Source organism: Polypterus senegalus, chromosome 2 (assembly GCF_016835505.1).
Source record: "Polypterus senegalus isolate Bchr_013 chromosome 2, ASM1683550v1, whole genome shotgun sequence".
Taxonomy (NCBI): Eukaryota; Metazoa; Chordata; class Cladistia; order Polypteriformes; family Polypteridae; genus Polypterus; species Polypterus senegalus.
The window spans coordinates 266902126-266922023 of record NC_053155.1 but is presented as its reverse complement, the minus strand read 5'-3'; the positions used below and the strand labels follow the sequence as shown (position 1 = coordinate 266922023).

The 19898-nt window shown below is 38.9% G+C and overlaps 1 protein-coding gene across 2 annotated transcripts in view; it reads right to left on the bottom strand.

The window, feature by feature from the left end:
• Window positions 1-19898, bottom strand: part of pan3 (poly(A) specific ribonuclease subunit PAN3) — a 214232-nt gene that overhangs the window by 188237 nt on the left and 6097 nt on the right. For both annotated transcript variants that reach the window (XM_039745503.1, XM_039745505.1), the window contains exon 2: window positions 5561-5676. In XM_039745503.1, coding sequence (XP_039601437.1) covers window positions 5561-5676 — 116 coding nt within the window. The remainder of the gene's footprint in view (window positions 1-5560; window positions 5677-19898) is intronic.

Below are 19898 nucleotides of genomic sequence, written 5' to 3'. Positions count from 1 at the left end.
GCCAAGTCAAGTTTCAAACATATGACTTTCAGCCACCACCATGGGGTTGTTGAGGGGCAACACTTCCTACAGTATGATCAACTGACAGAGACATACTGATACAGTGTTAAGATGATTCCCATCCATTAAATTTAACTGTTTCTTTAAGCATTTCCTTCACTATTTGTGCCATGGTTCCAAGTCATCCTGGGTAGGACCACATTATCTTTGAACTTATTTCAATTTGCAGTTGGAAGTATAACCTTTCAACATTACACTACCATCACTGTTTCTCTGTTGCATTTTAGGTTATACAAGTCGGTTTTTGGTGAAGACAGCTTGGTATTGTAACCCTACAACTGATTCAAACCTCATAATAAATTGAGATCACTGATCATATATCATCTAAACTCAACAGTTTTGCTTAACTTTAAATTTACAGAGAATTAATAACTAGGTAAAGCCGGAAAAGTGAGCTACAGTTTCAAACTAGCATGTAGTATGAAGTATTATACTGTGGCCTATCAACAGAGAAACACCACCATGCAGGCTGTGACGGTAGTGTGATATCCAGCATACCTGCCTTTCATTAATGAAATCCATGTACAGGCACTCCCCAGGTTACGTATGAGATAGGGACTGTAGGTTTGTACTTAAGTTGAATTTGTATGTAAGTCGGAACAGGTACATTATTTTAATAAATGCTATTGCTGACCGACTGTAACCAAGTGTGTCGTTGGTGCTTCATAAACTCCAGATGTTGCCATGTATTGATAGTACTCCTGACTTGTTGTGATAACTCGATTTGCGTTGGAAAGAACAACAGGAAGAATGTCTCCAAATCTGTCCTAATGTGATGCAACGAAATCTACTGCCCTTTGTCAGAGTGAGAGTGCATTGCCTTTGTCAATCGTTTGTGTCAAGAAATAACCCACTGGTAGGAACAGGCAGTTGCCAGACACCGGAATAGAGATGACGTTGTACAAAAACCCATCAACAGAGAAGATGGTGTCGTTCATTTTATAACAAAAGCTTAGGAAACAACTGTTGCAGTATAATGAAAATAGGAAGGCGAGAAACCAATGCCAATGGTCGAGAGAGTACCTTCCTGTAGCAGGCTACGGAAATGACTCCCAGGCGCACACATGGTCGAAGTGAAAGGTCACATGGTCAGGCTAGATATAGGATGGTGACGTGACACTAATGGGGTCATGAGAGATGATCAGGAAACGCAGTAGTCCGAAGGAGGAATAGGAATGGAGAAAAGCGGCGTGCGGGTGTATGGGAGGCCGCAGGCAGCATGGGGAAGGGTCTGGAAGAGGACGAATAGGAATCGAGAAATGCGGTGTCGGCTGCGTGTGGGTGGGACCAGTTTTGAAGAGGCGCCGCAGGCAGCGTGGGGAAGGGTTTGGAAGAGGACGAATAGGAATCGAGAAATGGCGTGTCGGCATTGTGTGGGCGGGACTGGATTTGATGAGGAAGCAGGACGAACCAGAAGAGCAATATATATATAAGAGATATATACAGTAATCCCTCCTCGATCGCGGGGTTTGCGTTCCAGAACCCCCCGCGATAGACGAAAATCCGCAAAGTAGAAACGCAAAGTAGTTATTTTGATATATTTTAAGCCCTTATAAACTCTCCCACACTGTTAACATTATTAGAGCCTTCTAGACATGAAATAACACCCTTTAGTCAAAAGTTTAAACTGTCAATGCAAATAGATCTTCTCTTCAGGAGCAGAGAATTTCAGAGCGAGAAAGAGAGAGAGAGAGCAAAGAAAAGCAAACAATCAAAAAATCAATACGTGTGCTTTTAAGTTTGCCGGCATTTTTTAGAGGAGCGTCAGTATCTTCTAAGCAAACAGCCTCTGTGCAAACAGCCCCTCTGCTCACATCTCCTCCGTCAGGCGCAGAGAACGTCAGAGAGAGAGAGCGAGATTAAAGCAACAATCAAAAAATCAATACGTGTGCTTTTAAATATGCCGAGCACCGCAATAAAGCGGCATTTTTTTAGAGGAGCGTCAGTATCTTTTAAGCAAACAGCCTCTGTGCAAACAGCCCCTCCGTCAGGCGCAGAGAATGTCAGAGAGGGTGAGAGAGAGGCAGAGACAAGCAAACAATCAAGCTCCGCGCGGGATGCATATCTTATAGCATTGAGAAGTTTTAGTTAATATGTAATACATGCTCTGATTGGGTAGCTTCTAAGCCATCCGCCAATAGCGTCCCTTGTATGAAATCAACAGGGCAAACAAACTGAGGAAGCGTGTAGCATAAATTAAAAGACCCACTGTCTGCAGAAATCCGCGAACCAGCGAAAAATCTGTGATATATATTTAGATATGCTTACATTTAAAATCCGCGATGGAGTGAAACAGCGAAAGTCGAAGCGCGATATAGTGAGGGATTACTGTATATTTATTTTACTGCATTTCACCTTAAAAATGATATTAAGAGCTCCAAGACGACAATGCCTGGAAATCTAAATCGACTTAGAAACCAGTAGTCATCAACTGTAAATATGTGCTTCTCTTCTTTGGAATTGAATTCCTTCCTTTCTTGGTAAAATGAGTTTCAATATACAAATCCTCCAAAAACCTATTTTCCTATAAAATGGTAAAATAATAACAGCAACAACAATAATAATAATAATAATAATGACGATAAAAAAACAATGAAAAATATACAATATGAAAGCACAAGTGGCTCAGGTTGCACAATATTACAACTGTAAGTACAAACAGTTCTACTGGATGCACTTGACGGACTGATTAAGTGCATTTACAGCTCTTAGGATGAAACTGTTTCTGAACCGTGAGGTCCCTACAGGAAGCATTTGCCGAATGGGAAAAGTTCAAACAGACTGTGCCCAAGGCTGAGGCAGCGTGTGGTAGAAACCGTATCCCAATAATTCCCCCTGCTTGTGACACAATCTGCTGTGGAGCTTTCCGATCAGCTGCAGTATAGCTGTGATTCCACACTCAAAGTGGGTTAAAATACTATGAGCGGTGCACTGACAGTAACAATGCTAAAACAGCTATGGTATTTGGAATAGTTTGATTATCCCGTGCACCATTTTTTCCGGTTTACTGTTTACTAGATGCAGCGGACTGCGGTGGGCTGGCCAGGGCTTATTTCCTGCCTTGCGCCCTGTGTTGGCTGGGATTGGCTCCAGCAGACCCCCGTGACCCTGTAGTTAGGATATAGCGGGTTGGATAATGGATGGATGGATAGATGCATTGGAGCAGCTACAGACCTGCCCTTGTGCCACTGCCGTTAGAGATGACAAATGGCAGCTGACTTCAGTCACAGTAGTATATGTATTTTCCCTGTATTCATTATAACAAAATATTTTTAATGGGTCCACGAGTTCCATTATAATGGGATTCCATCTGTATTGTGCAAACAATGTCTATATTATTGTTAAAGACTCAAGATGATCACATTGTCATATCAACCCAGGTTAATAATTAGTGTGGTTTGTTTGCCAGTGGATATACAGTACATACATACAGTGGAACCTCGGTTTATTAGTAACTTGGTTTACGAGTGTTTTGCAAGACAAGATAAATTTTTTAATAATTTTTGACTTGATAAACGAGCAATGTCTTGCAATACGAGTAGTATGGATACACTTTGTCTGCTGAGCGTCATGTGATCACAACTGAGCTGATGGTACTTCTCTCTCACCTTCTCTCTCTCTCTCCAATCGTCTCCTATTCTCCGTCTGAGTGCCTCACTCATATAGTCAACATCCGTACGAGCGTATACTGTTTACTACAGCATTGTGACTGTGTGTGTGTGTGTGCTGTGAAGTGCGAGTCCCGTCTTGCGCCCCAAAACACGAAGCTGAGTTTCAGTACTTTAAAACCACCAGCTTTATTCAGCTTGAAATAGAAACAGCGCGGTTATTTATTGTAGCGGGATCTTTATAATGTTCCTTGTATCACCCATTGACAGCATGCGCTTATACCATGTCCGCGATCTTTCTGGATAAGCTTATACGGCGAACTGCTACAGCGCTGGGAGACTGTGCTTGATTTGGGACACTCTTCCGTGTGTCGTCCCATTGGGTAGAATCCCACAAGAGTTTAGAAACTCACTCACACCAGCCATGATTCTTTTTATAGGTAAAGTGCAGGTTAATTTGTTTTATGTATCTTTACTTTATATTCTGTATTAATCATTTTTATATGAATAGTTTTGGGTTGTGGAACGAATCATCTGAGTTTCCATTATTTCTTATGGGGAAATTCAATTTGATATACGAGTGCTTTGGACTGCGAGCACGTTTCCGGAACGAATTATGCTCGCAAACTGAGGTTCCACAGTATTTTACAGAGAACAGCATTTCTGATAAAATTTTTTTAGAAACTGAGGTAAATGTACAATTTGTTCAATAGTGACAAAGACAGTTTGATTATGTATGAGTGCTGTAAATTATAAATTTACAAACATACAGTTCTTATGTCATTCTAAGATGCCATTAATTTTTAACTTATTAGATGCAATATAGATTTAAACATTCATCGTTAAAGAAATGTTCAATATAAACTTTATTATTCTGTCCTAGAGTAAACCACTTAAGTTTATATTACCAATTGCAAAAAAAAGGAAAATATATTTCTGAAAAGTGATTTGCTCAAAAAAAAACAAAAAAAAAACTGCATAATGTCTCTCCCATCCAGCCCATTTTCATCCTAGTTGGTTATACAAATACTGGCATATTAATTGGCAGCTTCATTTGACAAGTCTTCACTCAAATCCTCATTACTAATCATTTTTATCCATCTTATTCCCATAATCAGTCTCAAGCATCTTCGGTCAAACATGTCTCCAGTCTTCTCTTAATTTGTTAGCTAAATGCCCAAATTTCAGCTCCACACAAGGCTATCAGCACTACTAGTGCATTATAGACTCTGATGTTTGTCCACAGTTTGATATTTCTGGACCTCCAACGTCCTCTTCCTAACTTAAATACTGCTCCTGCAAAATCTAATCTCATCATCACATCCATCAAATTGCCACCTTTTGCCTCGCTTCCCAAATATATGAATCTCTCTCCTCCTCCCAGCTCTTGACCTTTATATTCCAATCTGTTTGTTTCTTCTTGTTCACCAATCATCACCCATTTTGTTTTGCCTGTGTTCATCTTTAATCCCAGCTCCTCCAACTTTGATCCAATTACTCTTAACTGCTTTACTAATGGCGAGTTACTCTCTTACCAGTGCTCTACCGTTATCTAGTCAGCAATTATGATCTATTTCATCAACCCCCTTCAGTACATAGTCCAACAGCAAGTTGAACATGGTGACAGAATACATCTTTATCTTACTCCTGTCGTGACTCTAAAACCTGATTCCATCATATTAATAGTAATTCTTTATATTTTCTTATTATAATGACTATTGTTTGTATAGTTCTGGTTCTTGCACTTTTGTAACTGTTCCGTCTTCCTGTTATATATATTATATGGTGCTGCTAAAGCAAGTGAACGTCCCTTTGAAGATCAAACAAGTACTATTTTTTTTCTTATACAAACTATTTCAGAATCATAAAATGCACATTAAAATAAAACATACCTGAATCATGGAATATTTATGTTCAGCAGGACTTCCATTCAGCCCAATAAAAGTACTACTGAAGTATGAGTTTGTAGGATTAACTTCTGCTAAAGAGCTTCCATCCAATCCTGGAACTAAAATGAGACAAAAGATAAACTTATGTTCTGTAGGACAATGCAAAATACACAGCCAGCAATTCTATTAACAACCTAAAGAATTTATGCATAAATAGTATTAAGCAAGGTTTAAGAATAACTCATCAATCGAATATTTTTGATAAGTTAATAAGATACAATTGGCTAAAAATGTTTACATAAAGACACTTTACAAAGCAAGTATGATTACAAAACATTCTGAAATGAGAGAAACCATAAAATAAAAAGACTGTGGAGACTGTTTAACCAATTAAGCATAAAAAAAGAATCGCACCAAAGCATGGTATTTTTCAGACTTAATACCAGCACAATAGGTTTAGAAATCAACTGCTAAAATGGTAACACTTTGGCTGAAACTAAACACTACTATAGCTGATGAGATATTACAAGAGTTGTCATTCTATCAGTAGCATTTTTAATTTCAGGTCTTTCTGTGAAGGTATACAGTTAAAGGGGCAATTAAAGTAATCAAAACAAGGGATGATAAAGGAATGAAAACCTGACTTCAATGCTTATTGGAAAAACACAGATGTGACACTATATAAGACAAGAGATGAAAACTGTTTAAATGAAAGACATTATTCTAATAAGCCAATGTCTATACATAAAAAGTCAACTCTTTAAAAGGAAGCTGTTAAAAAAAAAAATATATATATATATATATATATTATATATATATAAAATATATATATATATATATATATATATATATAAAAATATATATATATATATATATATATATATATATATAAGTAAAAAATAAAAAATATATATATATATATATATATATATAATAAAAATATATATATATATATACATACATACACACACACATACATACATGCAGTACAGGCCAAAAGTTTGGACACAACTCCTCATTCAATGTGTTTTCTTTATTTTCATGACCATTTAAATTGGTAGATTCTCACTGAAGGCATCAAAACTACTTGGTCAAATAGCCCTTACACAGCCTGGAGGTGTGTTTGGGGTCATTGTCCTGTTGAAAAATAAATGATTATCCAACTAACCTGACTTCTGCACAACACAACTGCTGGTCCCAATCCCATTGATAAAGAAGGAAATTCCACTAAATAACCCTGATAAAGCACACCTGTGAAGTGAAAACCATTTCAGGTGACTACCTGTTGAAGCTCATCGAGAGAATGCCAAGAGTGTGCAAAGCAGTAATCAGAGCAAAGGGTGGCTATTTTGAAGAAACTAGAATATAAAACATGTTTTCAGTTATTTCACCTTTTTTATTAAGTACATAACTCCACATGTGTTCATTCATAGTTTTGATGCCTTCAGTGAGAATCTACCAATGTAAATGGTCATGAAAATAAAGAAAAAACATTGAATGAGGAGGTGTGTCCAAACTTTTGGCCTATACTGTGTGTGTGTATATATATATATATATATATATATATATATATATATATATATATATATATATATATATATATATATATATATATACCTATACCAACTTTCTATATTTAACTTATGTTACTTAACTCTGTTTTCACTTATAAAATGGGACCACAAGAAAAAAATTCTGCTTTTAAAACCGTGCTTTAAAATAATAAACTAATATTTAGGTCAAGTGTTAAACCAAATGAAAATTCAACCATGCCCAGGTCTCTTAAAAGGTACAAATCACCAAATCCAAACAGTGCCTACCTATCCAAGATAGAGATTTTCCTACTGCAATGCTCTGCTTTTTGGCTAACAGGTATAATAACAACAGATTTTAAACTTTTCTGCAGCATCCTAAAAATACATTTTGCCCCGATCTAGTTATATTTCACTCTTGAACCAGCAAGCCCTGATTTGCTGCTGTTTTACATTAAAACCATTAAGCATTTATTGCCACAAACAAAAGCTGGCTTCCTTTCTCATTATATATATAACGGAAAATAACTGCCATTTTTCTGATTTTCCTTTTATGGCTTTAAAATCATAATTTTAAATAGCACTTTCAGTGTCAAAAAAGCAAACTTGGCTAACTCAATCTACTTGTGTCTTTTGAAAGCTTCTGATACACAATTCCTTAACACTAGAATTACCAGAGCCTATGAAAAAAATCGTAAATCCATCCCACCTTAAATCGTTTCTTAAAACCGTTCTCACCTCTCCGCCAGCGTCTTTTGTTAATCTAAATGTGCTGATAAAAGAAAAGCTGCAAGTAGCCGGCTATTCCATCCCCCCACCGACTTAGAACGTGCACAAACTTCTCCCAGCTCATGCCTTGATTGATTTTCTTGGAGTGAAGTGGAGTTTTAGAGTGGAAATAATAGATCGTTGTTTGGAACACACGCATTTCATGTCTGTTCTGTTTCTACAGTAATCTGTGTAAACACATTGTTAAAACACAAACGTTTTTTATATTCTAGTAGTAGATGACAAAATGTGGGCATAAACTATATAATGTATGAAGCCTGGGTTGTGTTTGGGCTCGTGAACACGGCCGTGATAATAAAACTGACTAAAAAAAAAAAAAAACAAAGCTAACCTTTACAAGTATCATAAATTACGCCAGCTGTTACAGACTGAAATCAAATGTACGTTTTTATTCTAAAATAGTAAGACTATGAGCAGTTTACTTCTCAAAACAGAGTGTTGCAGGATCGAACTCGCAACCTTTTGATTCCCAGTCGGCAGCTGATTCTATTGCGCCACGGAGGCAGTCATAATAAACAGATGTCAATATCGCATGTTAAGGCGGCTTTTTGTTTCGGCAGTTATATTTCTGTGAAAGTATTTGTTTGATATTTGGACTTCAGGCTTCATACATTATATAGTTTATGCCTCAAGGCTTGCTGGGGCGGTTCACTGCCCTTCCACTACGGTGCCGCAGATACTGCTCCTGACTGGACGTAGGCTTGATGGAGCAGAGCATTTCATTGCCCACCCACCACACAAGGCTGCCCCATTCATTCTCAGTGGGCAGCTGGTAATGCTGCAAGCAGTGACACGGTTGTGGCTGAACGGGGCGGCGGGGGATACCATTATAGTGTGCCTCAGGTGGCTGCCTGTTGAATGGGGCCGGTGGTGGGCGACTCACTACCCGCCTTTGACCGCACCATGTTCATTCTTGGTGTGCGGACGCTGCAGGAAGCATACTGTAGTGACTGCCCCTCGCCGCCCCCATTCATTCTCAATAGCAAGCCTGCTTGTACTGTTACGCACATAGCAGGAAGTTGTATCTTGTCAGTACATCAGACGTGTTGACAAGAGGCGACTTCCTGCTGTGATAGCGTGTACAGTGCTGTGCAGAAGAGCTCATCTTAACCTTTTGTCTTCACCCTTTAAGAATGTCTCTGAAACACAAATCTGATGTAAGTGCTGGTGATACAGTAAAGAAGAGAAAAACCATCACCATTGAAAATAAAGTAGAAATGATAAAAAGGTCAGAGAGAGGTGCAACTCCGTCATTCGTTTTCAGAGCACTTGGTTACAGTCGGTCAAAAACAGCATTTATTAAAATAATGTACCTGTTCCGAATTACATACAAATTCAACTTTAGTACAAACCTACAGTCCCAATCTTGTACGTAACCTGGGGACTGCCTGTACTAATGGTGACAGCAAGAACGGTGCTTGACATGACATCTGGACAGAGGAGGGGGGAAAAGGAAACCTGGTGGTGGAATGAGGAAGTACAGGAGATTATACAGAGCAAGAGATTAGCAAAGAATTGGGATAGACAGAGAGATGCAGAAAGTAGACAAGAGTACAAGGAGATAAGGCATAAGGTGAAGAGAGGATAGCAAAGGCTAAAGAAAGGCGTATGATGAGTTGTATAAGAGGTTGGACACTAAGGTGGGAGAAAAAGGCCTATATCAATTGGCTAGACAGAGCTGGTAAAGATGTGCAGCAGGTTAAAGTGGTACAGAAAAAAATGAAAACTTACTCAAAAGCGAGGAGGGTGTGCTGAGCAGATGGAAAGAGGGCTTTGAGAGGTTGATGAATGAAGAGAATGAGAGAAAGCGAGAGAAAGAAGGTTGGATGATGTGGTGATAGTGAATTAGGAAGTGCAACAGATTAACAAAGAGGAAGTAAGGAAGAGGATGAAGAATGAAAAGACTGTTGGTCCAGATGACATACCTGTGGAAGCATGGAGATGTTTAGGAGTGATGGCAGTGGAGCTTTTAACCACATTGTTTAATGGACTCTTGGAAATTGAGAGGATGTCTGAGAATTGGAGAAGAACTGCACTGGTACCGATTTTTCAGAATAAGGGGGATGTGCAGAGCTGTAGTAACTGCAGGAGGATAAAATTGATAAGCCACAGCATGAAGTCATGGGAAAGAGTAATAGAAGCTAGGCTAAGAAGGGAGGTGATAATTAGTGAGCAGCAGTATGGTTTAGTGCCAGGAAAGAGAACAGATGCAATGTTTGCTCTGAGGGTGTTGATGGAGAAGCATAGAGAATGCCAGAAAGAGTTGCACAGCATATTTTTGAACCAGGAGTAAGCATATGACATGGTGCCCAGAGAGTAGAGATGTATGATATCAGGAATTGTATTTCACTGCGAAGCGCGGGTATTTTGCTAGTCTATACTAATAAAAGGCAAAGCCCTCACTGACTCACTCACTCATCACTAATTCTCCAACTTCCCGTGTAGGTAGAAGGCTGAACTTTGGCAGGCTTATTCCTTAAAGCTTACTTACAAAAGTTAAGCAAGTTTCATTTCGAAATTCTACACGTAATGGTCGATAATGGTCGACAATGTCCGCCATGTTGAACTCTCTTATTTATGGCCCCATCTTCACTAAATTTGGTAGGTGGCTTCCCTGCACTAACCAAAACCGATGCACGTACTTATTTCGGTGGTATGATGCCACTGTCGGCTGCCATATTGAACTTTCTAATGTCACTAATTCTCCAACTTTTCGTGTAGGTAGAAGGCTGAAATTTGGCAGGCTCATTCCTTACAGGTTCCTTACAAAAGCTAAGCAGGTTTCATTTCGAAATTCTACGCATAACGGTTGACAACGTTTGCCATGTTGAACTTTCTTAGTTATAGTCCCATCTTCTTTTTGGCTAACCAAAACCGATGTACGTACTTATTTGATGCCACTGTCGGCCGCCATATTGAAGTTTCCAATGTCACTAATTCTCCAACTTTTCGTGTAGGTAGAAGGCTGAAATTTGGCAGGCTCATTCCTTACAGCTTACTTACAAAAGTTAAGCAGGTTTCATTTAGAAATTCTACACGTAACGGTCATAACGGTCGACAACGTCCGCCATGTTGAACTTTCTTATTTATGGCCCCATCTTCACGAAATTTGGTAGGCGGCTTCCTTGCACTAACCGAGACCAATGTACGTACTTATTTCGGTGTTATGATGCCACCGTCGGCTGCCATATTAAACCTTCCAACGATCTTTGTTACTTATGGGCCCAGCTTCAAGAAATTTGGTACGCGGGTTCCCAATGCTAACTGAATCCTACTTACGTACATATATACGTCCATAGCCTGCAGCTCGGTCACTGTGTGAGGCGGCGTTGGGTCCCCCATCCCAACGCCTCCCACATTGTTGGCTGCCTGCCTATATAAGGCCGTCCGTCGCTCCAGTTTCTACATTCCCTTCCTTGCTTCGCCACGGGATTCACGTCTCCCTGCTGATAACTACAGCCTTTTTATTTAATCCCTGGCTTCTCCGCTGTTTTATTGTTCGTTTATTACGATTATAGTAATTGTATAGGTATTTTAGACTTACTTTACATTGTTCAGGTACCCATTTCCTTTATCATTCCAACCGTACCCCCATTAACATGTCTATCGAGGTGATCACCATCGATCAAAGAACTGTGACTTACCGAGTGGTTTCCAAGCCCGGAGATGGATCCTACCTTTTCCATTCTCTTTGTTACATACTGTAGGCCATATCAGGCTCACTCTTGATATCCAGAGGAACATTGTGTATTATGTATTGAATGACTGGGACAGGTTCAAGGTATGGACTGATGACGGTACAGGAGATAATTATACTACACAGGAGCACTATAAGAGTGAAATGCGTAAGCCCTTCACCTATGGATCTGCATGGGAGTTCATGGCTGCTGCTGAATTGTTCAGTTGTCGCTTTCAAGTATACCGAAATGGCTATTTTACATCTTTCAACAACCGCCTATGCCTCTTAAACATCTTAGATTCACAGGTGACGATTTCAGTAGTGGACACTGATGTTTATGAATGTTTAAACTCTCAAAAGATGGATGTGAAGTTATCAATGAAACCGGTTGTATACTTACAACGCTTGACAGATGCCGAATGTCTCGTCAACACAAGTCCTACAAATACTGTCGTAATTGAAACAAACCATGAAACTCAAACCAATTATGACAGCAGCAGTCCAAGCTGTGAGATTTGAAACAAGATTACTGTTCACATGGCCTACTGTACGTTGCATGCTTAAGAGTAAGCTCAGCTTGGTCATATTACAACCGGAGGGCCGAACTCACAATGTGGTATACAAAGAGATCCTTAACAAATAATTATTGGTATATTTTTTCCCTCAGTTTAAAAAGGTTTAATTTTCTTCTTAATAAAAATTTTAAGGCAGTACTTTGCCGCTGCAAAGTGTGTGTGTATATATATATATATATATATATATATATATAAAATTATATTATATAATAACATGATAATAACAAAACAATTACATCGACAATCATGTTACGTTATTTTTTAAATGTTTCTTTTTCTTTTTCATTACTTCTTTAACACACTACTTCTCTGCTGCGAAGCCTGGGTATTTTGCTAGTAATCTATATAAAAAAAAAAAATAAAATTATGCACTTTTTTCCAATTAGTTACGATTTGGCTGTATAAATAGTTACCAGTTACAGTGGAACCTTGGGTCACAAACATCTCGGACCACGTACAAATCGGGTTAGGACCAAAAAGTTTGCCAAACTTTTGCATCTGTTCACGACCACACACTCGGGTGACGAACAAGCCAGTTTCCCTTCCAGTTTGTACACGCCGATGGTTTCCGCACGTGTTCAGTCGATCCCTGTGCAGCGAGCGAGAGAGAGAGCGAGAGCGAGAGAGAGAGAAGTAAGGCCAAGAAGGCAGTTAAAGAATGCACCGGGCTTGTTTTTAAATAGACTGCTTCAAGCATTGTTTTAATCTTGCTGTAGTTAATGAAGATTTTTTTGTATTGGATTTTAACCTCCACTTCACTTCTGGTTTTATGGGATATGTGTTTATTTATTGAAGGATTCTGAAAGCACTGCACTTTATTTAATTTGGACTTTGTTTCTGATTGTTGTTTTGTTGATTTTAATAAAAGCACTTGGAACTTTTTGCACCATCCGATTGCTCCATTGTAGTGCCTCACTGCAGTGCTCATCGGGAACATTACCGACGGTGATGGGTTTAAGGCCTCCCAGAAGCAAGATGGGAGCATGCAGCGAACCCACATTGTCACAGACTTTACCTCAAAACTGTAATCTCCTCTCCACCCAGTTCCTCCTCACTTCCTTCATGCCAGAACTCGACTCATGCAAGCTTAGTTTTCTTGGTTGTTTATGGTTAGTTTTTGTATAAATTCCAGATTTTTGAAATGATCCTTTTTTTTCCTGTGCTTAAAACTCGGTTTGTAAGGCTATAACGTGAACTCTTGCAATGTTAGTTTCCTCTGTTCAAGGTTTTCTCAGTGTTATTCGATGTTTTTACATTTAGTTTACTATTACACTGTGCATTCTATGGTTTAAGTAACTATTTTTGCGCTTAAAAATCTTTACAAAAACATATTTATATACAGCTTGTACGGTCTGGAACGGATTAATTGTATTTACATACAATCCTATGGGGGAAATTACTTCGGGTCGAAGGTTTCACAGTACATTAAAAAAAAGTAATTTATTTCAAACAACAATTTATTTTGTACCAGGCTATAATATAGCAGTTATTTAAACTATCATGGATAAAATTAAAGCTTGGCTAAACTTAAAAACTTTACAATAGAGTCATGAGATAAAACAGCCATGAGATGTATTGCAATAATCAATCACTCATACAGTAAAACTTCAAAATCTCTCATATGATACATGAAATGTTAGTTATTTGAAGAAGTCATTCTTAAAACCAGTCATTTCTGATTTGAAATGGAAGACAGTAATTTTCTTATTAACAAAAATTTCAGACAAAGGTTGTAAGGAGTGGACTTTCTCGATATTTTTCAGTATTAAATATGTCTGTAGTACTAGGGTGTTGTACCGTGTTACCCATCATGAATGTAGTAGAATGTAGTACAGTATTAAATATGGAAATGATGGTGTGAATACACTGTATGACTGGCCTAGTGGGAGCAAATGTAGCAGTATATGCAGATGCACTCTCCAAAAAACTAAGCTGCCGTCATTCTAAAATTGCTCTCGTTGTATGCAATACCGCTAAATGAACTGTTAATTCACATGCTTTCTAAGTAACAGTGCTGAGCACTACAAATTTCCAAAATGGTACCATTCCAGCATTATGTAAAATTTGGTAATGTTATAACAGAAAATGTGACTGAAATTGTTTTTTATACTGCTTTTATTAAAAGTGCTGTGTCTTTGACCAAAGGATGAGATGATTCTACTTATCTGCAACCTGCAGCTGAAGTCAGAAATGGAAATAATTTGCTAATAAGGCAAATGAAAGGGTGAGCTTGAAGACGTAATGCCATTAGCAAACAGGCACTATGAAGAAAGAGCTAATTAGTCCACAATGAGATCTATGCACTGCACAAAGTTTAATTAATGTGCATTTCACTAGTACCTATAAGCCTTCAAAAGTACAGTATATATTGTATGTACTGGTTTAATTACAAAGTTCAAGAAAATTGAAAAATTAAGCCAGTATTAATGTTCACACTATCTAGATTGGGGTTCAATTTAGTCCCCCCGAGGCAGCAGGTTTTCATTCAGACCAGTTTGTTCTGTTAAGTGAACAGAACAGACAAACCCAGATAAATAGACTTGAGCTGGAAGAACTTCAGCTGTGTCGGTGGGGAATGGATTAGCAGGCTGCTTATGCTGGCTGACACATTTGCAAAACAAAAAAGCTGATGAAGAGGTGCAAAGGAATTTAAGATGGCACAGCATTACAACTTTTCGTAGGCTTCAGGGATTCTAGTGTTAAAATGAGTTCATCAAGAACACAGGGACACAGTTGGAAACTTAAAAAGGGTAAATTTTGCACAAACATTAGGAACCGTAGACACGTTACCAAGTAGCGTGGTAGACAGTAAGACTTTAGGAACTTTCAAAACAAGACTTGGTGGTTTTTTTTTTGAAGAATTTAGTGGAAAGGATTGGCAAGCTTTGTTGGGCTGAATGGCCTCTTCTCGTCTAGATATTTCTAATCTAATTTTCTAAAGACAGACCAGACTGAGCTATGGCTATTAGCTTCAAGGCAATATAAAATTGGCTGCATGCAAAATGACTAAGTCATTTTGCACCACAAAGCTATTTAATCTGCAGTACCATCTAGTTATGGAACCAGGACACACTGAACAGCTCCAGAACCCAGCCAAAAAATGCAAAATTTTTCATGCTGTCCATGTCACAGTACCAGAGGTGGGTAGTAACAAGTTACATTTACTCCATTACATTTACTTGAGTAACTTTTTTTAAAAAATTGAACTTCTAAGAGTAGTTTTACTGCACCATACTCTTTACATTTATTTGAGTACATTTGTAAAGAAGAAACACTACTCTTACCCCGCTACATTGGGCAACACTCGAATTGTTAACTTTTTTTCCCCATTAGATACAGTACACTATATCTTTGCCAGAGAGAATCCGCCAGTGGATCTACTGCATGACTGTTTCACCAATCTGACGTTGCAAGAATAATCACAAGACTAAGTTTCACCAATCAGATGTAGCAACAATACATTTGCTGTCATATAATGCAAAGAGTACACAACACGTTTCGCCCTTATTTGGGCTCATCAGGCGTACACACTCACTGCACCCCTCTTGGGAATCGACCCTCTTTACATTGCGCCACAGCGTGTGGTTTGTTCATTTGACAGCCTGGAGATCAGGGTAATTTCTTTCATGGCATTCGTAGTCTGAACCACAATTTGATTGTACGGGTGGTTACCTACCAGATAACACTTGTGGTTGGTCGGCAAGTTGGCAAACATCCACCACGGTGCCCTCTTCAGTTGCGAGAAGCAGATCATAGAATGTTGCATAGTTTACAGTCAAATAACGCAAAGAGCACGCAACACGTGTTACGCCCTTATTTGGGCTCATCAGGTGTACACACTCACTGCACCCCTCTCGGCGATCGAACCTGATTCAGACTGTGAATGCCATGAATGTAATTACCCCGATCTCCAGGCTGTTAAATAAACGAACCACAAGCCGTCGCAAAACGTAAAGAGTCTTCGACTCCGACGCTGACTCGCATAAATAAGTAGAGCCGAATAATGCAGTCAAGGAAGTAGCACATTTCCTCATGTTTGGGTACTTTTCCTCTGTGAGTAAGTTCCCATACTTCAGCTGAATATCATCCTGTACTGTCAAAATCTCATCCTCCACCGTAGAGGAGTTTTAGGTGAAACAGTGTTGCAATTTCTGATGAGGGTGAATCACCCTCAACATCTTCCCTAAATGGACAGCACTTATATGTAGCGATTGGCTCAAGTAAAGCTGAGTCTTGAAACCGTCTGTCAAAGTCTAAAAGACAATTTTCAATCTGCTCTGTGCAGCGTATGCTGTCAAGTTGCGCACACGCCTTCTATTGCGTCTCCAGCTCTGACGCGAGGTTTTGGATGTTCCCCAAATCAAGGCGATGCATTTTTGAGGACAGATTTTGCATTTTTCATTTGAAAGCATTAACTGAGCTAATCGGGGCAGCAGGTGGCGCAGTGGTAGCGCTGCTGCCTCGCAGTTGTAGCGCTGCTGCCTCGCAGTTAGGAGACCTGGGTTCACTTCCCGGGTCCACCCTGCGTGGAGTTTGCATGTTCTCCCCGTGTCTGCGTGGGTTTCCTCCGGGCGCTCCAGTTTCCTCCCACAGTCCAAAGGCATGCAGGTTAGGTGGATTGACGATTCTAAATTGGCCCTAGTATGTGCTGGGTGTGTTTGTGTGCGTCCTGCGGTGGGTTGGCACCCTGCCCAGGATTGGTTCCTGCCCTGTGTTGGCTGGGATTGGCTCCAGCAGACCCCCCGTGACCCTGTGTTCAGATTCAACGGGTTGGAAAATGGATGGATGGATGGATAACTGAGCTAATCGTATTGACCATGGTTTTCTCTTTTCCTTGCAGCTGTAAATTAAGCTCATTCAACATGTTGGTCAGATAGGAAAAAAAATGGCAAGTCTAGCGGACATTGATTGTTATCGAGTTGCTTGTATTCCGCAAGTTTAATGACAAGGAGAAACTCCTTTTTTCCGGCCAGGGGTCTTGAAATCTCTCTCTAATTTCTCTCTAGCCATCTGCCTCAAAGAAGACCTCTTTTATCATCTCTCCATCTTGGAAGGACTTCTTAAGTTTAATGATCGAGTAACTCACCCAGAACGAAGCTTCGGTGTGTCTACCTTTGCTTTTGAATTTAGCCGAGTGAAAAATGACGGCTGTCCAATTAACTGCGATTTTAGTTCCCTCTCCTTTCTCTTTCTCAGATCGCTTTTCGGAAGGAAGTCAGTTTCGTAGTTTTTATGAACAGTTCGAATGTGTCTTTCCACATTTTCCTTCTTTGGAATAGCAATGATAGATTGAAAGATCAGACAAACGCACTTCGATTGTGACATTATGAGAGAAAAAATTCCTCTTCCAATTCCACATCCACCCCATAAACAATTTTTTTTTTTTTTTTTTTAAATCCCTTCTTTAATCAATATAAATTGGAAGGCTAACTAGATCACTTTGATAGCCAGAGTTTTGCGTTTGATCGTGCGTGCAGGATGACCAGTGTGTTAGAAGAAAAGAGATCTCAGACTGGCTGCTCTGTACGTTAATCAAGTGGCAAATGTCATAGGGAGGATATATGATAGAGTGTTCTCCCCAGAAATTTTTTCCAGCCAGGTGGCAAGAAAAAGTAGCCGGGTGGGATGGGACGGGGAAATTTGGTGGTGGGGAAAATTTAAATGTGCACTATTTTTATTAGTTAATTATCATTAATTATTTTCCAAAGCTCAATATGACTTCCTTTTTTAAGGTTTGACACTTAGGCCAGAATATTTTTATTTTAAATTTAAGAAGTATCCAATTCAGGATCCTGCAACCCTAACAAAAATTTTAAATAACAATTGTTATTAAATAAACCAAGAGGCACAAGTATTGTCGCTGTCGGGAAGAAAAGTGAAAACAATGGAAAAAAAAGTAAGGAAACCTAATGAAGTTAAAAAAAATTCTTCAAAGCCAACTTGCATATGCAGACGGTGTCTTCAGTTAAATATTTATTCTTCTTTTCTTCCTAGAGGCCCAGTTGTCTGCAGCTTTCCCATAATCAAAGTCCCCAGGATCTGGGCCTTCCAAGAAGATCACTCATCATACACTGTCGTAGTGACTGTACTGCAAAGTCATCAGACAGCCATCTAATGTCACTGGCCATTTTCAGCTTAATCTGGGGAATGTTCAGAATATTTTGAATTTCCGTTAAACGAGCCATCCTAACTGAAGAATTTTGGAAGAAATAGAATAGCTGCCTTAAGATGTTCAGTTTTGTTAAATAAGGTACAGCAGCTGCTGCTTGGGCACTTGCAAGTGCCAATCGGCGGTTTACACAGTGGCAGTTGACCAAGAGTCCAGAATCGATGTTTTATCTCCAAGCAGTTTTGCCACACCTTTCTGTTTCCCAATCATAACAGCCATTCCATCTAACCCTAGTCCAACCAGATTAGCAGTTTTCAAGCCTAGAGTGTCCATAGTCTCACTCAGTGTGTTGGTTATAGTCTCCGCTTTGCCATCAATCATATTGCGGGTTGATACAAAACTAATTCTGACCTCTTTAGTGACCTGGAAAACATATTTAATGTAAATAAATAATTGTTTTACATCTGAGATATCTGTGGTTGTATCACATAGAATACTGAAAAAAATTTTCTGTGTGTATATTTTTTAGTATGTTAGATTTTATTTCTGATGCTAAGACATCCAGCAGCTCTTGCATTATTCTTTCAGAGGTGTAATGTGCATTTTTACCAATATTGAGATGTTGTAAAAAGGAACAACCTATTTCTTTACAGTGTTCCAACGGCTTTTCAAACAACGTTGTATGTGGCAACTCATTTTTGCCAAACAATGTATGGATCTTAAAGCTCTCACAAAGGCATCTCTCTAGAAGTTATTTAACACAGATACAGATCTTTCAATTTGACCGATTACACTTTGCTCTAGTACACATTTTCCTAAAAGGTCAGCAGAAGACTCAATGTGCGTTTTACTTTTTTCATGGTCCAGCAAGCTTTCTTTTCGAATTCTTGTGTATTACACGTTTACCCAAAGTAATCCCTCCTTGGGGGGTGTTTCTTTGAGTATTTCATGCACAATGAGCACAATATAACATTTTCTTTGACCATTAGCCAATCAAAATCTTTAAACCATTGTTTGTTTATGCCGGATAAGCGGTGTTTAGATTTATCAATTGTCAGAGTGTGTGCTGAAGTGACTTCCCCTGATGGACCAGCCTCTGCAATGTCTGTCTGAAATTGCAACATGACGAGTTGATGCCGCACCTTCATTTGTTTGTGACGTCTCTTTTCTGAAATAACTGAGAAGTGTTGTTTTCTGAACACTTCTTTTGCTCATGTTGGCAAAACATTTGAAAAAATTTTTACGTACCTATGAATAAGACTTTTGAGTAGGAAAGGGAAAGCCTGTTGGATATTCAGTTCACACTTGCACTACGGCAGGTACGCATTCTCGACATTTCCACTTTAATCTCGATGCTTATGTCGAGAATAAAGTCGACATTTACACTTTATTCTCGTCGTTTATCTCGAGATTAAATTCGACATGTTGACTTTATTCTTGTAGTTTGTCATTAAAGTAGAATATCGTAAACTAAACATCATAAAATGTTTAATTTACTAGATTTTCTCAAACCCCGTCATAAGTTATGTAGCAACATGTCGACTTTATTCTCGTCATAAGCGTCAAGATTAAAGTGGAAATGCCGAGAATAAAGTCAACATCTCGACATTTTTTTTTTTCCTTCACCGTGGTCCTAATATGCTTCCGTACAAAACCC